Source organism: Hibiscus syriacus, unplaced genomic scaffold, assembly GCF_006381635.1.
Source record: "Hibiscus syriacus cultivar Baekdansim isolate YM2019G1 unplaced genomic scaffold, ASM638163v2 tig00111070_pilon, whole genome shotgun sequence".
NCBI classification, from domain to species: Eukaryota; Viridiplantae; Streptophyta; class Magnoliopsida; order Malvales; family Malvaceae; genus Hibiscus; species Hibiscus syriacus.
The window spans coordinates 397,189-414,012 of NW_024062971.1; the positions used below are offsets into that span (position 1 = coordinate 397,189).

At 31.9% G+C, this 16,824-nt stretch overlaps 1 protein-coding gene across 6 annotated transcripts in view; it reads left to right on the forward strand.

The window, feature by feature from the left end:
• Positions 1–14,460, forward strand: part of LOC120151916 (G-type lectin S-receptor-like serine/threonine-protein kinase RKS1) — a 55,135-nt gene extending 40,675 nt beyond the window's left edge. The window contains exons 1-7 of one of the 6 annotated variants that reach the window (XM_039164214.1): positions 11,179–12,484; positions 12,710–12,835; positions 12,933–13,135; positions 13,231–13,441; positions 13,509–13,746; positions 13,841–13,991; positions 14,075–14,440. In XM_039164214.1, coding sequence (XP_039020145.1) covers positions 11,194–12,484; positions 12,710–12,835; positions 12,933–13,135; positions 13,231–13,441; positions 13,509–13,746; positions 13,841–13,991; positions 14,075–14,380 — 2,526 coding nt within the window. In that variant the 5' untranslated portion in view covers positions 11,179–11,193 and the 3' untranslated portion in view covers positions 14,381–14,440. Of the gene's footprint in view, positions 1–11,178; positions 12,485–12,709; positions 12,836–12,932; positions 13,136–13,230; positions 13,442–13,508; positions 13,747–13,840; positions 13,992–14,074 lie in introns of those variants that run through there. The other 5 variants (XM_039164218.1, XM_039164217.1, XM_039164215.1 and 2 more) reach the window with 5 other exon arrangements.
• The last annotated feature ends 2,364 nt before the right edge of the window (positions 14,461–16,824 follow it).

The following is a 16,824-nucleotide window of genomic DNA, read 5'->3' on the forward strand; positions in this document are numbered from 1 at the left end:
ATAAAAAAAAATTGAAACAGTATCTGACAGGTAATTAATTTCTGTTAGGGTGATTTTTATATAAAAACGCCAACTTTCTTTATTTTTTGTGAAAAAAATCTTTGTGCATTAAAATCTTTAAATATATTTTTGCAAATTATTTTATAACTAGACAAATTTTGGTTTTTGCATGAAATTACACAATACAATTTCAAATGCCTTTTTGACCATTTCAAAATCCTATAACACTTTCTAATGCATTTTTGACCATTTCAAAATCCTATATGTATAGTTTAGTCTAGAAAAACTTTGAAGGTACTAAAATATGAATAATTTTATAAAAATTTTATAATTAGTATTTATTTTTTAAAATGATGATAAAAATAAGAAATATTTTATAATTTAAAAAATTATAAATTTCATATATTTTTGAAAAATTTCTTAATTTTTAAAATTAATTGTTTAAAATTATAAAAAATATTAAAATAAACTTTTAATTACAATTGAGGAATCAAATGAATTATTATTTATTAATTATTATTTTTAACAACAATTAATAATGTGTATTCATTTTTAATAAAATTAATATTAGAAAGAATATTTTAAATATATAGGTGATATTTTTTAGCTTTGTCTTTTTTTATTGAATTTTGTTACAAGTTTAGAGAGTAACACAAAAGAAAAGATTCTTTTAGAAACATTTTAACATAATTTTTCTTAATTAATTTGAATAATAGCAAAATAAATGATTAATTTAAATTATAACTCATATATATTCTCCATTAATTAGTCGATGATGATGATAATAACGAAAAATATTTTATCATAATTTATAATTGATTTTTAATATAATAATTAAAAATGCACGAGTTATAATTATACCAAATATTTTAATATGTTTTATTTTCATCATTGATTTTTCAAAAAATTATTTTTTATAATTATATTTTTAATTCGTTTTATTTTGGTAATTGAGTCATTAATTTGTATTCTTTTACTGACATCACACATTAATAAAAATTTAATGAATTCATGCTAGTGAACCTTTAAATGTGCGTCATCCCCTTAAACAACGTATCTCCTTAAACCACCATTGGTTTATATGAATTCACTAATTATTCATTCAATTAACGTATCAGAAACATATTAAAATATATATATATATATATATATATATATATATTATATCAATGTATCTAAGAATAACTTTGAAGCTCAATTAAATTTAAAAACGTATTCAACACAAAAAGGTTAATTAAATAATGACAAAATTAAGAGACGAGACAAAATTTATTGGTATTATTTTTCATTATTATTATTATTATTATTATTATTATTATTATTATTATTGAAGAAAAAAAACTATTTTATTATCTTATTTGCATAATTTAATAAAAAAAATTATTAAAAAAAGAAAAAAATAATTATTTGAAGAAAATGATAAACGTGAAAGGCACATAATTTTATTTATAGTTATAAAACTTAATTTTTTCGAAGACACGAAATAAAAATGATTGGCTAATTAAATTTTATCTTTTTTTCCACCAATTAAAACACACCTCCTTCCTTAATATTCTATAGTTTTTTTACACAAAAATCATCCTAATAAAAATTAATTATATGTGACTGTCGGACATCTTTTCATAAAGTTTTACAAATTTAATATTCATCCCAAAAAGGCGCTGATCATCTTTAACGCATTACCTGAACTAGCGCCACATCAGCAAAATGCATATATCATCATCCGTGCCTTGTCAAAAACAATGTTAGATTAATAAAATTTTCTAAAACATAGTATGATAGATAATTAATTCATGTTAGAGTGATTTTTTTTTACAAACGCCGTGTTACACTGTCGAGCTTTCATTTCTATTGGTCCAGCGAGACATAGTTGGTTGACAGTCCGTTATTCCTCGGATTCCTTCACACGGAGCTGTCAAAATCTTTCCTTTTTAATGGGAACCCACGTTAAATCCTCTGGCTTTCTAATTTGCAGACGAGGTTAGATTTCCAAGGTCATTTGAAAATGAAAAATTCAGGGTAAAATATACAAATGGTCACTGATTATAAAATGTTATTTCGTTAAGACTCTCAATTATTTAAAGTTATAAGATGGTCACTCAACTGTTTATATGTTCTAAAATCGTTATTTTCCGTTAAAAATTGGCAGTCATCTGAGATAGACGTTAACCTCTTGACTAGGACATAATAAAACTTGATATCAAAATCATTTGAACTGTATTTTATGGGTCGACTCTCCGTTTATATTATATCTTCAAGACAATATGCTTGAAAACAACGACAATTTCAGTAGACATCATTATAATATCATTTTATCATATCCTAACTAATAGGTTAACGTCCAACTCAAATGACCATCAATTTTTTAATGGAAAACGAAAAGCTTGGAATATATGGATAAATAAGTGACTATTTTATAATTTGTAACAGTAAGAGGATTCAACAAAATAATATCTTATAATCAAATAATCATTTCATAACTTTTAGTAGTATGAAGACTTAACAAACTAACACCTTATAATCAAGGATCATTATTGTATTTTACCCCATAATCCAAGTCTTGGTCTTACTAACATTTGCTCTCATTTTTCCAAGTCATTTTGGCTCGATTTGTTTTGTTTGACTTCTTCGATGTGGACGGTTAACTAATTTTGACCTGAAAAAACAAATATTAATATAGTACTATATCAATCAAAATATATAAATAATATTACATGACATTGAAATGATAATATGTTTCTCAAATGAATAATTAGTAGGTATAGATATTCCCTATATCTTTAGTAGAACAAGTAGCTCCAGGTCTATCTAAGGAAGGCTCATTATCGACAGTGTTTATTGTGGTTCCACCAAAAAAAATTTATCAATAAATTTTTGTTTAACCAATCATGAAAAAAACTATAAAAATATTTTTCTTTAAACAAAAGTACCCTTAATGTGTTTATTTTTAATAATCTAAATTAATTATATGGTAATATTTGTTTAAAATTACAAATGTGCTACTGATTTTTTTAATACGTAATATTTATATATTTTTATATAATTACAAATAGAGATAAATAGGTAATATTTATATATTATTGGTGTTTTTTAATACATAATATTAGACAGAACAAATTTGAAAAAAAATTAATATATATTCGGATCGGATTTCTAGATATTCGATCCGAAATTTCGGATATCTGACAATTTCTGATCGGATTCGCATCGTTTATTTTTATATCCGAAATTTTAGATATCTGAAATTTCGGATCGGATCGGATCCAATATCCGAATTTGCACACCCCTGGGACAAACGATGCAGAGTGGCTACCGGACTGCATGTGTCGCGATCAATTCTCTGATCGTCGAGTTGGCCATTGGTCTTGTTTCTTGCGTGGGATTCGTGATTGGAGTGGCTGGAGCGGTGTCAGGCTTCGGTTCTTCGTGGGTGTGAGTGTGAGATGGTGTATCAGAGGTGGATTCCAGATTTTATCGTCGGTTGTTTTGTTCTCGCTGTTGCTTCTTTCGTCGAAGCGTTTAGCTGTGGGTTCTACGTGTTTCGCTTTAATCTCCGGGTCAAATTCTACTAAATTTTTTAGGTTTCACCTGGTCATAAAATCAAAACAAAAATAAATCAGTAATTTGCCGAAGTCCTCGACAACGACGCTAATTTGATTAGCGTCATTTTTCTCGTCAAATAAAATTCTCTTCTCAAAGTAAAATAATAGAAATAAGTAGTAAAGAGGAGGAAAGGTCGATCCATGAGGACTTAGGAATTCCCGATAATTTTACGTCTCGATTTTAATCTAGACAATTGCAAGAAAAAATAAAAAAGGGGGTTTGGCAAATGAGAAACAAAGAAAAGTAATAAGTAGAAAAACAAAGAATTAAAATTGAAATAAAATAAAAGGAAACATAAATTAAGATTGAAAACAATAACGAGAAAGTCGCCTCGAGCTAGCTTTGTTTCAATTTTGTTCGATCATCGAAATGGATTTTTGCTCTGGGATTCATATCGGTTACAGTCTACAAGGCACAACCCATTGCAACTTGCCTTTCTCTTTAGTAACCGATTTTCCTATGTCACTCTTCAAAAGTTGATTCTTGAATGGACTAACCACAACTATTATCGTTAGAACAAACAGATTAAGTTTTGGAAAAGCCAAACTCGGATTATATTGTCTCGTCGAGAACCAAATTCGATCTCGATTTTCCTTAGCAGACTATCGCTAAGTGTGTTCACAGGAGGTCGAATGTGCCACAGTCCGATCCCTCCTCCCAACTATAAATTAAAACAACATCCAGACTAACGTCAACTTTTTGAAATGAAAGTGTTTTAATTTTTACATTAAGGTCGTTTGCCAAACTAATAAAATAAAAAATCAAGAATGTAATCCTAAGGGTCTTAAGTGCTTTTCAGTTCTCACATATAGAATTGAGTCATTGCTAGCTCTTGGCTAATAAGAAAATTAACTAAGCATAGTAGAAATCATACTTAGCATGTTTTGTAAAAGCGAGTAAAAATTTAAAGTAAGAAAACAAAATTAAAAGTAAAAGAAAATTGTTATAAAAATAAAAAGAAAATAACAAAAAAGAATTCAAGAGACGATCCCTTAAGCCTTACCTTAAGGAGGGTATCTATAGGCTTTTAAACCCTGAAAATAACATGGAATTTAAAATGAAAGTATTCATAAATTTCAAAGATAATTCAAATGGTCATCGATTATGAATTGTTGTTTTGTTAAGACTCTCAATTTGAAGTTATAAAACGGTCACTCGACTGTTTGTATGTTCTAAACTTATCATTTTCTGTTAAAAATTGACAGTCGTCTGAGCTGGACGTTAGCCTGTTGTCGACACTCATTTTTTTCGTCTCGTCTTTTAATATTTCATTATAATTATAATTATTTTTATTATTAATATTATTATTTTCATTCCCCTGGGACAAACGATGCAGAGTGGCTACTGGACTGCATGTGTCGTGAGCAATTCTCTGATCGTCGAGTTGGCCATTGGTCTTGTTTCTTGCGTGGGATTCGTGATTGGAGTGGCTGGAGCGGTGTCAGGCTCCGGTTCTTCGTGGGAGTGGGTGCGAGATGATGTCTCGGAGGTGGATTGCAGATTTGATCGTCGGTTGTTTTGTTATCGCTGTTGCTTCTTTCGTCAAAGCGTTTGGTTGTGGGTTCTACATGCTTTCACTTTAATCTCTGGGTCAAATTCTACTACATTTATCGGGTTTTGTCTGGTCATAAAATCAAAACAAAAATAAATCAGTAACTAGCCGAAGTCTCCGACAACGACGCCAATTTAATTAGCATCATTTTACTCGTCAAATAAAATCCTCTTCTCAAAGTAAAATAATACAAATAAGTAGTAAAGAGGAGAAAATGTCGATACATGAGGACTTAAGAATTCCCGATAATTTTACGTCTCGATTTTAATCCAGGCAATTGCAATAAAAAAATAAAAAAAGGGTTTGGCGAATGAGAGATAAAGAAAAGTAATAAGTAGAAAAACAAAGAATTAAAATTGAAATAAAATAAAAGGAAACGTAAATTAAGATTGAAAACAATAACGAGAAAGTCGCCTCGAGCTAGCTTTGTTTCAATTCTGTTCGATCATCGAAATGGATTTTTGCTCCGGGATTCATATCGATTACAATCTACAAGACACAATCCATTGCAACTTGCCTTTCTCTTTAGTAATTGATTTTCCCAAGTCACTCTTCAAAAGTTGATTCTTGAATGGACTAACTACAACTATTGTCGTTAGAACAAACACATTAAGTTTTGGAAAAGCCCAACTCGGATTATATTGTCTCGTCGAGAATCAAATTCGATTTCGATTTTCCTTAGTGGACTACAGTTAAGTGTGTTCACAGGAGGTCGAATTTGCCACAGTCCGATCCCTCCTCCCAACTATAAATTAAAACAACATCCAGACCAACGTCGACTTTTTGAAATGAAAGTGTTTTAATTTTTAAATTAAGGTCGATTGCCAAACTAATAAAATAGAAAATAAAGAAGGTAATCCGAAGGGTCTAAAGTGCTTTTCAGTTCTCACATATGGAATTGAGTCATTATTAACTCTCGGCTAATAAGAAAATTAACTAAGCATAGTAGAAACCATACTTAACATGTTTTGTAAAAGCGAGTAAAAACTTAAAGTAAGAAAACAAAATTAAAAGTAAAAGAAAATTGTTTATAAAAATAAAAAGAAAATAACAAAAAAGAATTCAAGAGATGATCCCTTAAGCCTTTCCCTAAGGAGGGTATCTATAGGCTTCTAAACCCTGAAAATAACATGGAATTTAAAATGAAAGTATTCATAAATTTCAAAGATAATTCAAATGGTCCCCGATTATGAATTATTGTTTTGATAAGACTCTCAATTTGAAGTTATAAAACGGTCACTCGACTGTTTGTATGTTATAAACTCATTATTTTCTGTTAAAAATTGACAGTCGTCTGAGCTGGAAGTTAACCTGTTGACTAGGATATAATAAAACATGATCTCAAAATCATTTAAACTGTATTTTATGGGTCGACTCTCCGTTTATATTATATCTTCAAGAAAATGCTTGAAAGCAACGATAATTTCAATAGACATCATTGAAATATCATTTTATCATATCCTAACTAATAGGTTAACGTTCAACTCAAATGACCATCAATTTTTTAATGAAAAATGACAAGCTTGGAATATATGGATAAATAAGTGACCATTTTATAATTTGTAACAGTCAGAGGATTCAACAAAACAATACCTTATAATCAAAGAATCATTTTATACTTTTTAATAGTATGAAGACTTAACAAACTAACACCTTATAATCAAGGACCATTAGTGTATTTTACCCGATAATCTAAGTCTTGGTCTTACTAACATTTGCTCTTTTTTTTCATTTTGGCTCGATTTGTTTTATTTTTGTTTCGGTTGACTTCTTCGATGTGGACGGTTCCCTAATTTTGCGTTCGATGTGGATCTATTTGTTTTATTAAAAATATTTTTCAAAAAAAATTATATTTATAAAAAATAGCTTTTAAAACAATTTTTTTATTGTTCACGTTTTCCACGACTCGATTAATTTTTTTGAAATAATTTTAGAAATCTGTTTTCATTATACAAACATACATATTTCATGAATTTTCTTAATAATTTATCTGTTAATTTTATTGTTATCATATTATATTTTATAAATTTTGAATATAAAGTACAATATTTTATTTCTATAAGTAAGATAAATTAAATTTGTGGATAATATGAATAACTTAAGTTGTATTACAAATTCATTATTTTAGGTTTAAAATCTTTAATGTGTATATTTATTATCATTTTTTAAAATTTTATTTTAGCTTATAAGTAATATTATAAGTAGGTCCAATTGATATATTCTTAATAATTTTTAAAAATATATATTTCTTTTATACCTACATTGAAAAGAACAAATATTAATATAGTACTATATCAATCAAAATATATAAATAATGTTTTTGTTGTTTACGTTTGTCGTTTGAAACCTACCAATTTTTGTTTGGTACTTTTGTTTTTGTATTTTGATGTTATTTAATAATATCATAATAGTCAGGTGAACAACGTGGGTCGGTTTAGAATTAATCAAAAAATAATATCATGGTATATTTTTTAATAATCTTGATTAATTTTATGATAATATTTATTTAAAATTTTATTTAATCAATTGATAAAGTATATACATCTTATTGACGCAGTTGTTCGATCTCAAAATTTTTAAGGAAAATAATATTTCTTTCCCATTAAAGTCAATTAATGAGTTGACACTAAGACATTTTTTGTTTAAAATTTTTAAAAATCAACAACCTTCATATTGAAACAAGTCTATCTATAAATTTAAAAACTAAAATAACGTCATTTGTAAGTCTTAAAATGTTATAAATATAAATAATTAAATAAATAAAAATAATAAATATTAATGATAAATGCAAATATCATAATTTGATTGATAATTTTTTTTAAAACATTCCTAATATCTTTGATAAAAATTATATATGCAACATACATCTCAATAGTTACAGAGATCACAAAAGGGATTACACAGTTCCAAAACAATTCTCTCTCGAATTTCTAAAGATTAAAATATAATTTATATTTATATAGAAAATAAATTTGGTTATCAAGAATCCTTAGTCCATAAGAATTCTTACCTACATAAACTCAATCATCAAGTAATCTTTAATCACTAAAATTATGATAAAATTAAACTAATTACCAATTAGAATTTGTGTCAATATGTAACAAAATTTATCATTTATGTTTATTTTTTTTATGAATTGTGATAAATTTAGAAGCTTAAGCGTGATTTTAAGAGAACTTAATTTGTACACAATATTTTGTCGAAGCTTCTAAAGGTTAGCTACAACAATGGACCTCTAAAATAGGAATGGCAACGGGGCGGGTTTTTTATCAGGACGCCTCGTTCGGGGATTTTTTTTACCCTGTCCCCGAATCCGACCCGATCCCGAGAAAAACCGAGCGTAGTTTTCATAAAAATATAAAAAACGATCACAAAAAACTGAAAAATTAGTCTACATGATTTACAATTTAAACTACAGTCACAAATTCAAACCCAATTCTAAATAATTGTCTAAACTCCAAAATAGAACACATACATAATTAAATACAAACTTGTTCCAATATTCAAATCATACAAAGAATATGCATACGTAATATTAAGTCAAATAAAGTCATCCAAAATCGTCGTGCCACTTTTGTCACTTTCTTTAGTATCTCCCTACATTGAGAAATTTATTAATAAATCAACCAAATTTTACTTTAATAATTAATATAAAATAATATATATATATATATATATATATATAATCGGGGCGAGGTGGGGATACCTTGCCCTGTCCTCGAACCCGAACCCGAAAAAATTCCCGAATTTTACCCCAATACCCGACCCGATATTATTCAAACTCGATCCGACCCGAACTTAATCGGGTTTCGGGTTTCCCTGTCGGGTTCGGATTGTTCTGCCATTCCTACTCTAAAAGGAAACAAAAACTTGGAGACTAAAGATTATGAAGGCTTAATTTGATAAGCTCGGATTAAAGGTGAGCGTACGTCATTATGTAATTTGTGTAATGTTGAAATGTTTAGGGATTGTGATTAGTTCTTAACTATGTTTAATATGTTAAATGATATGTATTAGATAAACTGTGAATGATACTATTATCACAATATAGATGTTATATTGTTCACTTAATCACTTTCGTACCTAATCTAATATCCACCCTATTTATCACCATATGATATGTTTGATGAATAAATGGAAGATACTTTTTACTATGACAACTTGTAATGCATCTCTTTCAGTATTCCTCAATGACTAGAGCATGATTCTATATGTACCTGGTGTTTGTGGTATTGTTTTATAATGGTTTTATAGTATGCTATGTCATATTGTCTTTAATGTCATTGATGAAGTTCAGTGTGCGATGTGTTTTCGTATGTAGATTTCGAGTGACAAGTATATACTTCCTTCTTCCCATAATTTGTTTTATATTAATTATGCACATAATTTTAGGAGATATATTTGACAAAATTATCATTAAAAGGTAATTGACAGATTTGTTTTGAAAAGTGTAAAAGAGTGTGACGTATAAAGGTAAAAAAGAAAATATAAGTGTTATTGTTAGATGACTCTTCTAATATGACATTTTGAATGAGAGTTTTAAAAACCAAAAGTGATATAATTAATAAGATAGATGGAGTATTATAATTTGTTAATTTCCCTATTTAGGTGGCGTGTATACAAGTCTTGAGAGTTTAATACATTTTTTGCAACAATGATGTTTATTAGACGATGGTATGTTATAGCTATGCTATTTTTGTGTATTAAGGGTGTTTGGCTCGTGGAAAAGATCATTATCATGGTGAATAATCTTTTTTCGGAATTGTATTTTCACGTCTGGTTCGCGAAAATGATCATTACCAGGTAATAAGTTATTACCAATAGTAACACTTTTTAGTTAAAATGGTGGGAACAGGGACGAAACTCCCTTAGGGCTTAAGAGGGCCCTGAACCTATGTTAAAATTTATATATTCGATATAATTTTGGTTTAATAGTATTTTGGTTCATGTAAAAAAAAAATTTAAATTTAAAAATATAAAAATTTACTAAATATTTAATCAAGTAGGAGTCTAACTAAAGAATGATAAGTTTGTTTTCTCAAATTTTTGGTCTAATTACAATTTAAGTCATTGTAAGTTTAAATATAGACAAATTAGAAGTTGTCTTTTGAGTTTTTTTTAATTTAGGGTGAATACAAGATAATATATGTATAAAGACTTTCAACTATTTGAAAATGAACGCTTATACCCCCACATACGTTATTGAACTCGGGACCTCAAGGATAACAACAATCCCTTAATCACTAAGGTCGATTGGTTCATGCTGAATTACGAGTTTAAATACCTAATAAATCTTTATATTTTTCTTAAATAGTTTAATATTTCGGCCCCTGCCAATATTTAATTCTGGCTCTGTCCCTGGGTAGGAATGTCATTACCTCCAGATTCTTAGGTAATGAACAATTCCCATCATTTTGTACACAAATACTCATAAAATAATGAATTATTTTCGTATAAATCCTTCTCAATTCTTTTTTTCGTGCATTACTCAAAATTATAAACTTAATAATAATATACAAAGAGTTTAATTTAGTAAAATATTAACAAATTTGAGCGGTTAAAATTATTGCATATTTTTATATTTTTATATTAATCATTTAAAATTTTATAAGGTGAAAATATTATTATTATTATAAAAATATAATTATTTACAATAATATTTAACTTTGAATTATTAAAATATAAATCTTATACATTAAAAAAGTACATCAAAGGCAGGCAAGGTTGTACTATGGTACATAATCAATGCATATCATGATGAGTCTCATGTTGTTCATGAAGAATTGAATTACTTCCATTTTAGGAGTTAAAAACAAATCATGTATGAGAAAAAAAATATTGAAATCAAATATTAAAAGATAAAGAAAATAGTCATTTTTTTGGACTTGATCATGCCTATTAAATTTGCCATTACAGTTAATCCACAAAAGTAAAATGTTATTGGATCCACTTATTAATGACTCATTGACTCCAACTACTCTCCTTCCAGAAAATAAAATATATCTATCTTCTCAAAACACCTCTAATGAACACCAGCCATGAATCCCGTTAACTTGCATCTCAGAATACTGATTGTTTTCTTTCTTTCTCGCTGCTCCTTTTCTGCAGATACCATAACACAAGATCAATTCATAGAAGATAACGGTGAATTCGTTGTTTCTAGTGGCAAGATTTTTTCACTGGGATTTTTCAGCCCTGGAAACTCCACGAGTCGTTACGTTGGCATCTGGTATCATCAGATTCCGGAGAAGACAGTTGTTTGGGTGGCTAACAGAGACGATCCCATTAAAGATAACTCGGGGATTCTCCGGATCGACAGTCGAGGAAATCTCGCCTTGTTCCGGAGAAACCAAACATTTCCTGTCTGGTCTACTAACATGTCCATCGCAGAGACTAGGAACACCACTGCTCAAATTCTAGATTCGGGGAATCTTGTTTTGCTTCAGAATGATGCCAGAAAGGCTGTACTGTGGCAGAGTTTTGATTATCCGATAAATACCTGGCTTTCATTACAGAGCGTTGGGTTGGATGTTAGAACTGGTCTGAACCGTGTGTACACGTCTTGGAAATCTCCGGATGATCCAGGGGTTGGAGATTATTCCTTCAAGATGAACCCGACCGGGTTTCCTCAAATGTTTTTGTACAAGGGTTCGGCTCCTTTGTGGCGAAGCGGGACATGGACCGGGCATAGCTGGAGTGGTATACCTGGAATGACGAAGACCTCCCTTTTTAATGATTCTTTTGTCAACACTGGTGATGAAGTATTGTTCTATTCAAACGTGAGAAATGCATCCTTCATATCGAGAACAGTGACGAATGAAACAGGAGTTCTACAAAGATTAACATGGAACAATGAAGCGCAAAGCTGGATTTTATTTTCGACAATTCCAAATGAACCGTGTGATTTTTACCAGCATTGCGGGCCAAATGGTTACTGTAACTCTTATCTCGCAGGTCACTTCGAGTGTTCATGTTTCCCCGGGTTCGAACCCAAATCACCCGAAGCATGGTCGATACGAGACGGGGCAGCAGGGTGTGTGAGGAACCGTGGTACTGGTATCTCCCTGTGTGGAAATGGAGAAGGGTTCATCAAGTTTAAGCACGTAAAGGTTCCGGACGCATCGGCGGCACATGTAGACATGACTATGGGGTTGAAGCAATGCAAGGAAAAGTGCTTGAGAAATTGTTCATGCGTGGCTTATGCCAGTGCATACTCTGAGATCGGCAGAGGGATCGGCTGCTTGACATGGCATGGGGATTTGTTGGATGCGAGAGCCTATACCAATACAGGGCAAGATCTATACATACGAGTGGATAAAAACGAGTTAGGTACGTTTCGTATATGCAAGTTGCAGCTATTAATATCTTGACAGCCAAAACAGGTCCATATCAGTTAGTTGAACTTGTCCCAGAGTTGTTTAGGGTCCAAATCAAATTTTAATGCAATTAATGTCTTGTCGAGTGAATCATACCGTGATTCTTTGGCAGTGTAAATAGAAGACCCTTGTCAGTATAAAATTTACGTAAATACTCATCGTATCTCCATCTTTTTAGCTCGGTATACAAAGAAAAGTCTACCTCAAAAGAAAGAAGTCCTTGCACTTGCCATAGTTTCTTCTGCTGTTTTGTTTCTCATTCTTGTTGCCTTCTTCCATTGCCTGGTAAGAAGAAAAAGAAGAGGTACGTATCACTTCTGGTTTTGTTTTTTAGACATCATATTGATTCACATTTCAATAGTTGCCAACTAAATTGGCTTAATCATGATATTGTGTTTGAGTACTGACAGCAGCAAGAACAAGAAACAGCAAAAATATGTTTAGCTTTACCACATTCGAAGATCCTTTAGGTGCAAAGGAGATTGATGATAGCAGAAGAAATGGAGATTTACCATTCTTTCATTTGAGCACCATAGCCGTTGCCACTAATAATTTCTCTTCTGATAACAAACTCGGACAAGGCGGATTCGGCCCTGTTTACAAGGTAACCTTTCTCCTGACAACTATTTATTTACATGCGGGTGTGGCATAAAGCTCCTGCTAGTCCATTCTTTAAAGGACATTTCTTTGTATCTGCAGGGTGTGCTCTTGAATGGAAAAGAAATAGCCGTGAAAAGACTATCAAAGCACTCAGGGCAAGGAGTACAGGAGTTTAAAAATGAAATTGTGCTGATTGCTAAACTTCAGCACAGGAATCTCGTTAGAATCCTGGGATGTTGCATTGAGGGTGAAGAGAAGATGCTAATCTATGAGTTCTTACCAAACAAAAGCTTAGACTCTATTATTTTCGGTATGCATTCTTTTGAATTGCTGAAAACTTATGCCAAATACATTTTTAAAACTGCTTTTGGATACAGATGAATCAAAGAGATCAATGATGGATTGGAAAATGCGTTTAGAAATCATCTGTGGAATTGCTCGAGGAATTTTGTATCTTCATCATGATTCCAGGTTAAGAATCATTCATAGAGACTTGAAAGCGAGCAATGTCTTATTAGATGCTACAATGACTCCCAAAATTTCAGATTTTGGCATGGCCAGAATATTTGGAGGAGATCAAACAGAAGGTGATACTAAACGTGTAGTTGGAACATAGTAAGCACCGCAAATGCAAAGTTTAGAGCCAACTTCTGCTACAAGTTTCAAACCAGTTCTCACCATTTCCTTTCTGTTTCTTCTGTTTTTGTAGCGGTTACATGTCGCCGGAGTACGCAATGCATGGACACTTCTCGATGAAATCCGATGTTTATAGCTTTGGGGTCCTGTTATTAGAGATTATCACTGGAAAAAGGAACAGCAGTTATTTTCCTGATAGTCCGTCTTTAAATCTGGTCGGACATGTAAGTAAACCAAGTTTGCAGAACGATTCTATCAAGTGATGTCAATTAAATCAATATCTTCTATTCAAACAACACTGTTTCAGGTTTGGGAGCTGTGGAAACAAGACAGAGCCATGGAAGTAGTTGACTCGGCCTTAGGTGATTCATATTCTACTGATGAAATTTTGAAATGCATTCAAATCGGACTGCTGTGCGTTCAAGAACATGCAACACATCGACCAACTATGGCCACAGTCATTTCTCTGTTTGGTAACAAAACGACTCTTCCGTCCCCGAATCAACCTGCATTTATAGAGAAGAGAGTTCACAAAGGGGATGAGAGATCGAGTAGTACTGAAGGAACCAACTCCATAAATTATGTGTCAGTCACTATGATTCAAGCTCGCTAGACATATTGTAATGCTTGTTAAACAAAGATCGGGTTTACAAGAAAAGATAAAGAAAGAATTTCAACATATGAATTGCTCTAATTTTATTGAAGATGACAGGTTGCTTTTATAGAAGCTCTTTACACGAGGAATTGTTGAGCTAACAAATCTAACTAACCACTGTTGCTAACAACCTAACTGACCGTGACATCAGCATCCAGCTCATAGCTAGCCACCATAATCGTCGACATGCTCTCTACTTCAACTGCTGCTCTCCTCAAAAGCTTGAACTTTCTGTCGAAAAACTAAAAAGTTCGACTGAGCCAAAGGCTTTGTGAGACCATCAGCTGTTTGAGAACCAGCTAGTACATAATTAACTCACAAGGTATTGTCAGCAACTTTTTCCCTAACGAAGTGGTGCTTCGAACGAGCATGGAAGACAAGGTTAGTGCTCATGGTGACTGATTTAGTGTTATCACTCCAGATTACTGCAGGTTTGTTCTGAGGCACACCTATATCGGTTAAAATAGCTTTTAACCACAATCTCCAAAACAACATCAACAATGCTACGGTACTCGACCTCTGTGGTGGACCGAGAAACCGACTTTTGCTTGCGAGTGTTGACAATTGCATGGCATTCTAGATGGCATCCATCAATTGTTGAAATTTTGCATGGCATTCTAGATGATAACTAGCAATTGTTGAAATTTTGCATGGCATTCTAGATGACAGCAAGTGGATGTAGGAATTAAAAAATTAGGTAGTTGAATTTTTTTGAATTTAAGCAATGATTAATTACATTTTAGTTATTGTACTTTAGGGTATTTTCAAAGATTAGTCCCTAAGCTTCAACTATAAATACCCTAGCTCATTTAGCTTCAAAATCATCCCAAATCATTTCTTTCTCCCATTACTAGAGAGTTTTCTTGTGAGTAGTGAGTGTTTTGTAAACACCTGTAAATTTTCTCTCTTAGTAAAAGATCTGCAGCAGTCAAGAGACGTAGGCATAATTGGCTGAACTCCGTTATCAATTTCGGGTATTATTTTTTCGCTTTTATTTCGTATTCTCACTAATCTGGTTATAGGGAAATTTCTTGTTCTCGTTATTTCCCAACAACTGGTAATCAGAGCTTTTGGTTGTGAATTTTGTCAATTTTTTGCGAGGTTACTATTCATGTGAATAATGAATTTAGTGAATAGTAAAAATTTTGTCGGCGATACGAATTTGTCGACGGAGGTGTTCTAATACACGGTGGTTCACAAGAATTGTCAGAAACGATCCAAACAAAGCCAGATTCGAGTGGGAGCGATGACTGTAGACGAAGGGAATGTGAAAATTGAAAAGTTCGATGGTGCGGACTTTGGCTTTTGGAAGATGCAGATTGAATATTTTTTGTACTAGAAAAATCTATATCAACCTCTCTCAAGAAAGCAACCAGAGGGCATGAAGAATGAAGACTGGGCTCTTCTCAACAGACAAGCCCTCGGAGTTATTCGACTGACGTTATCCCGCAATGTTGCTTTCAACATAGAAAATGAAAAGACCACTGCGCGTCTTATGTCAGCTCTCTCCAGTATGTATGAGAAGCCATCGGCCTCAAACAAAATTCATTTGATGAGGCGATTATTCAATTTGCGGATGGCAGAAGGGGCATCAGTTGCTCAACACTTAAATGAACTCAAAACAATCACAACTCAGTTGAGTTCCGTGGAAATTGAATTCAATAATGAAGTTCGAGCTTTAATTCTCTTATCATCTCTACCAGACAGTTGGAATGCTACTGTTACAGCAGTAAGTAGCTCGTCGAGAAACAACAAATTAAAATTCGACGATGTTCGGGATCTAGTATTGAGCGAAGAAATTCGACATAGAGAATCGGGTGAAGCATCAACCTCCTCAGCCTTGCACATGGAGTCTAGAGGGAGAACTTCAGAAAGAAATTCAAATCGTGGCAGATCCAAATCCAAAAGGGGAAAATCAAGAATGGGAAAGAAAGATTTTACCTGTTATAATTGTGGCAAGAAGGGTCACTTTAAAAGAGATTGTCGAGCATTGAAGAAAGATACCGACGCACAAGAATCTGCCAACATGACAGAGGAGACAGGTGATGCCATGATTCTAAGCATTAATAGTCCGATTGAATCATGGATCTTGGATTCAGTGGCATCTTTCCACTCTACTCCATGCCAAGAAATCATGGAGAACTATGTCAGTGGTGATTTTGGGAGGGTTCATCTAGTTGATGATAAAACCTTGAAGATCGTCGAAAAAGGAGACATCTGATTAAAGTTACCAAACCAAACCACCTGGACGCTGAAAGGAGTGAGACATATTCCTGGCCTCAAAAGAAATTTGATTTATGTAGGACAGCTTGATGGAGAAGGATATATCACAACCTTTTCAGGCTGTGAATGGAAGATTACCAAAGGAGCACTCGTTATTGTTCATGGTGAGAAGACTGATA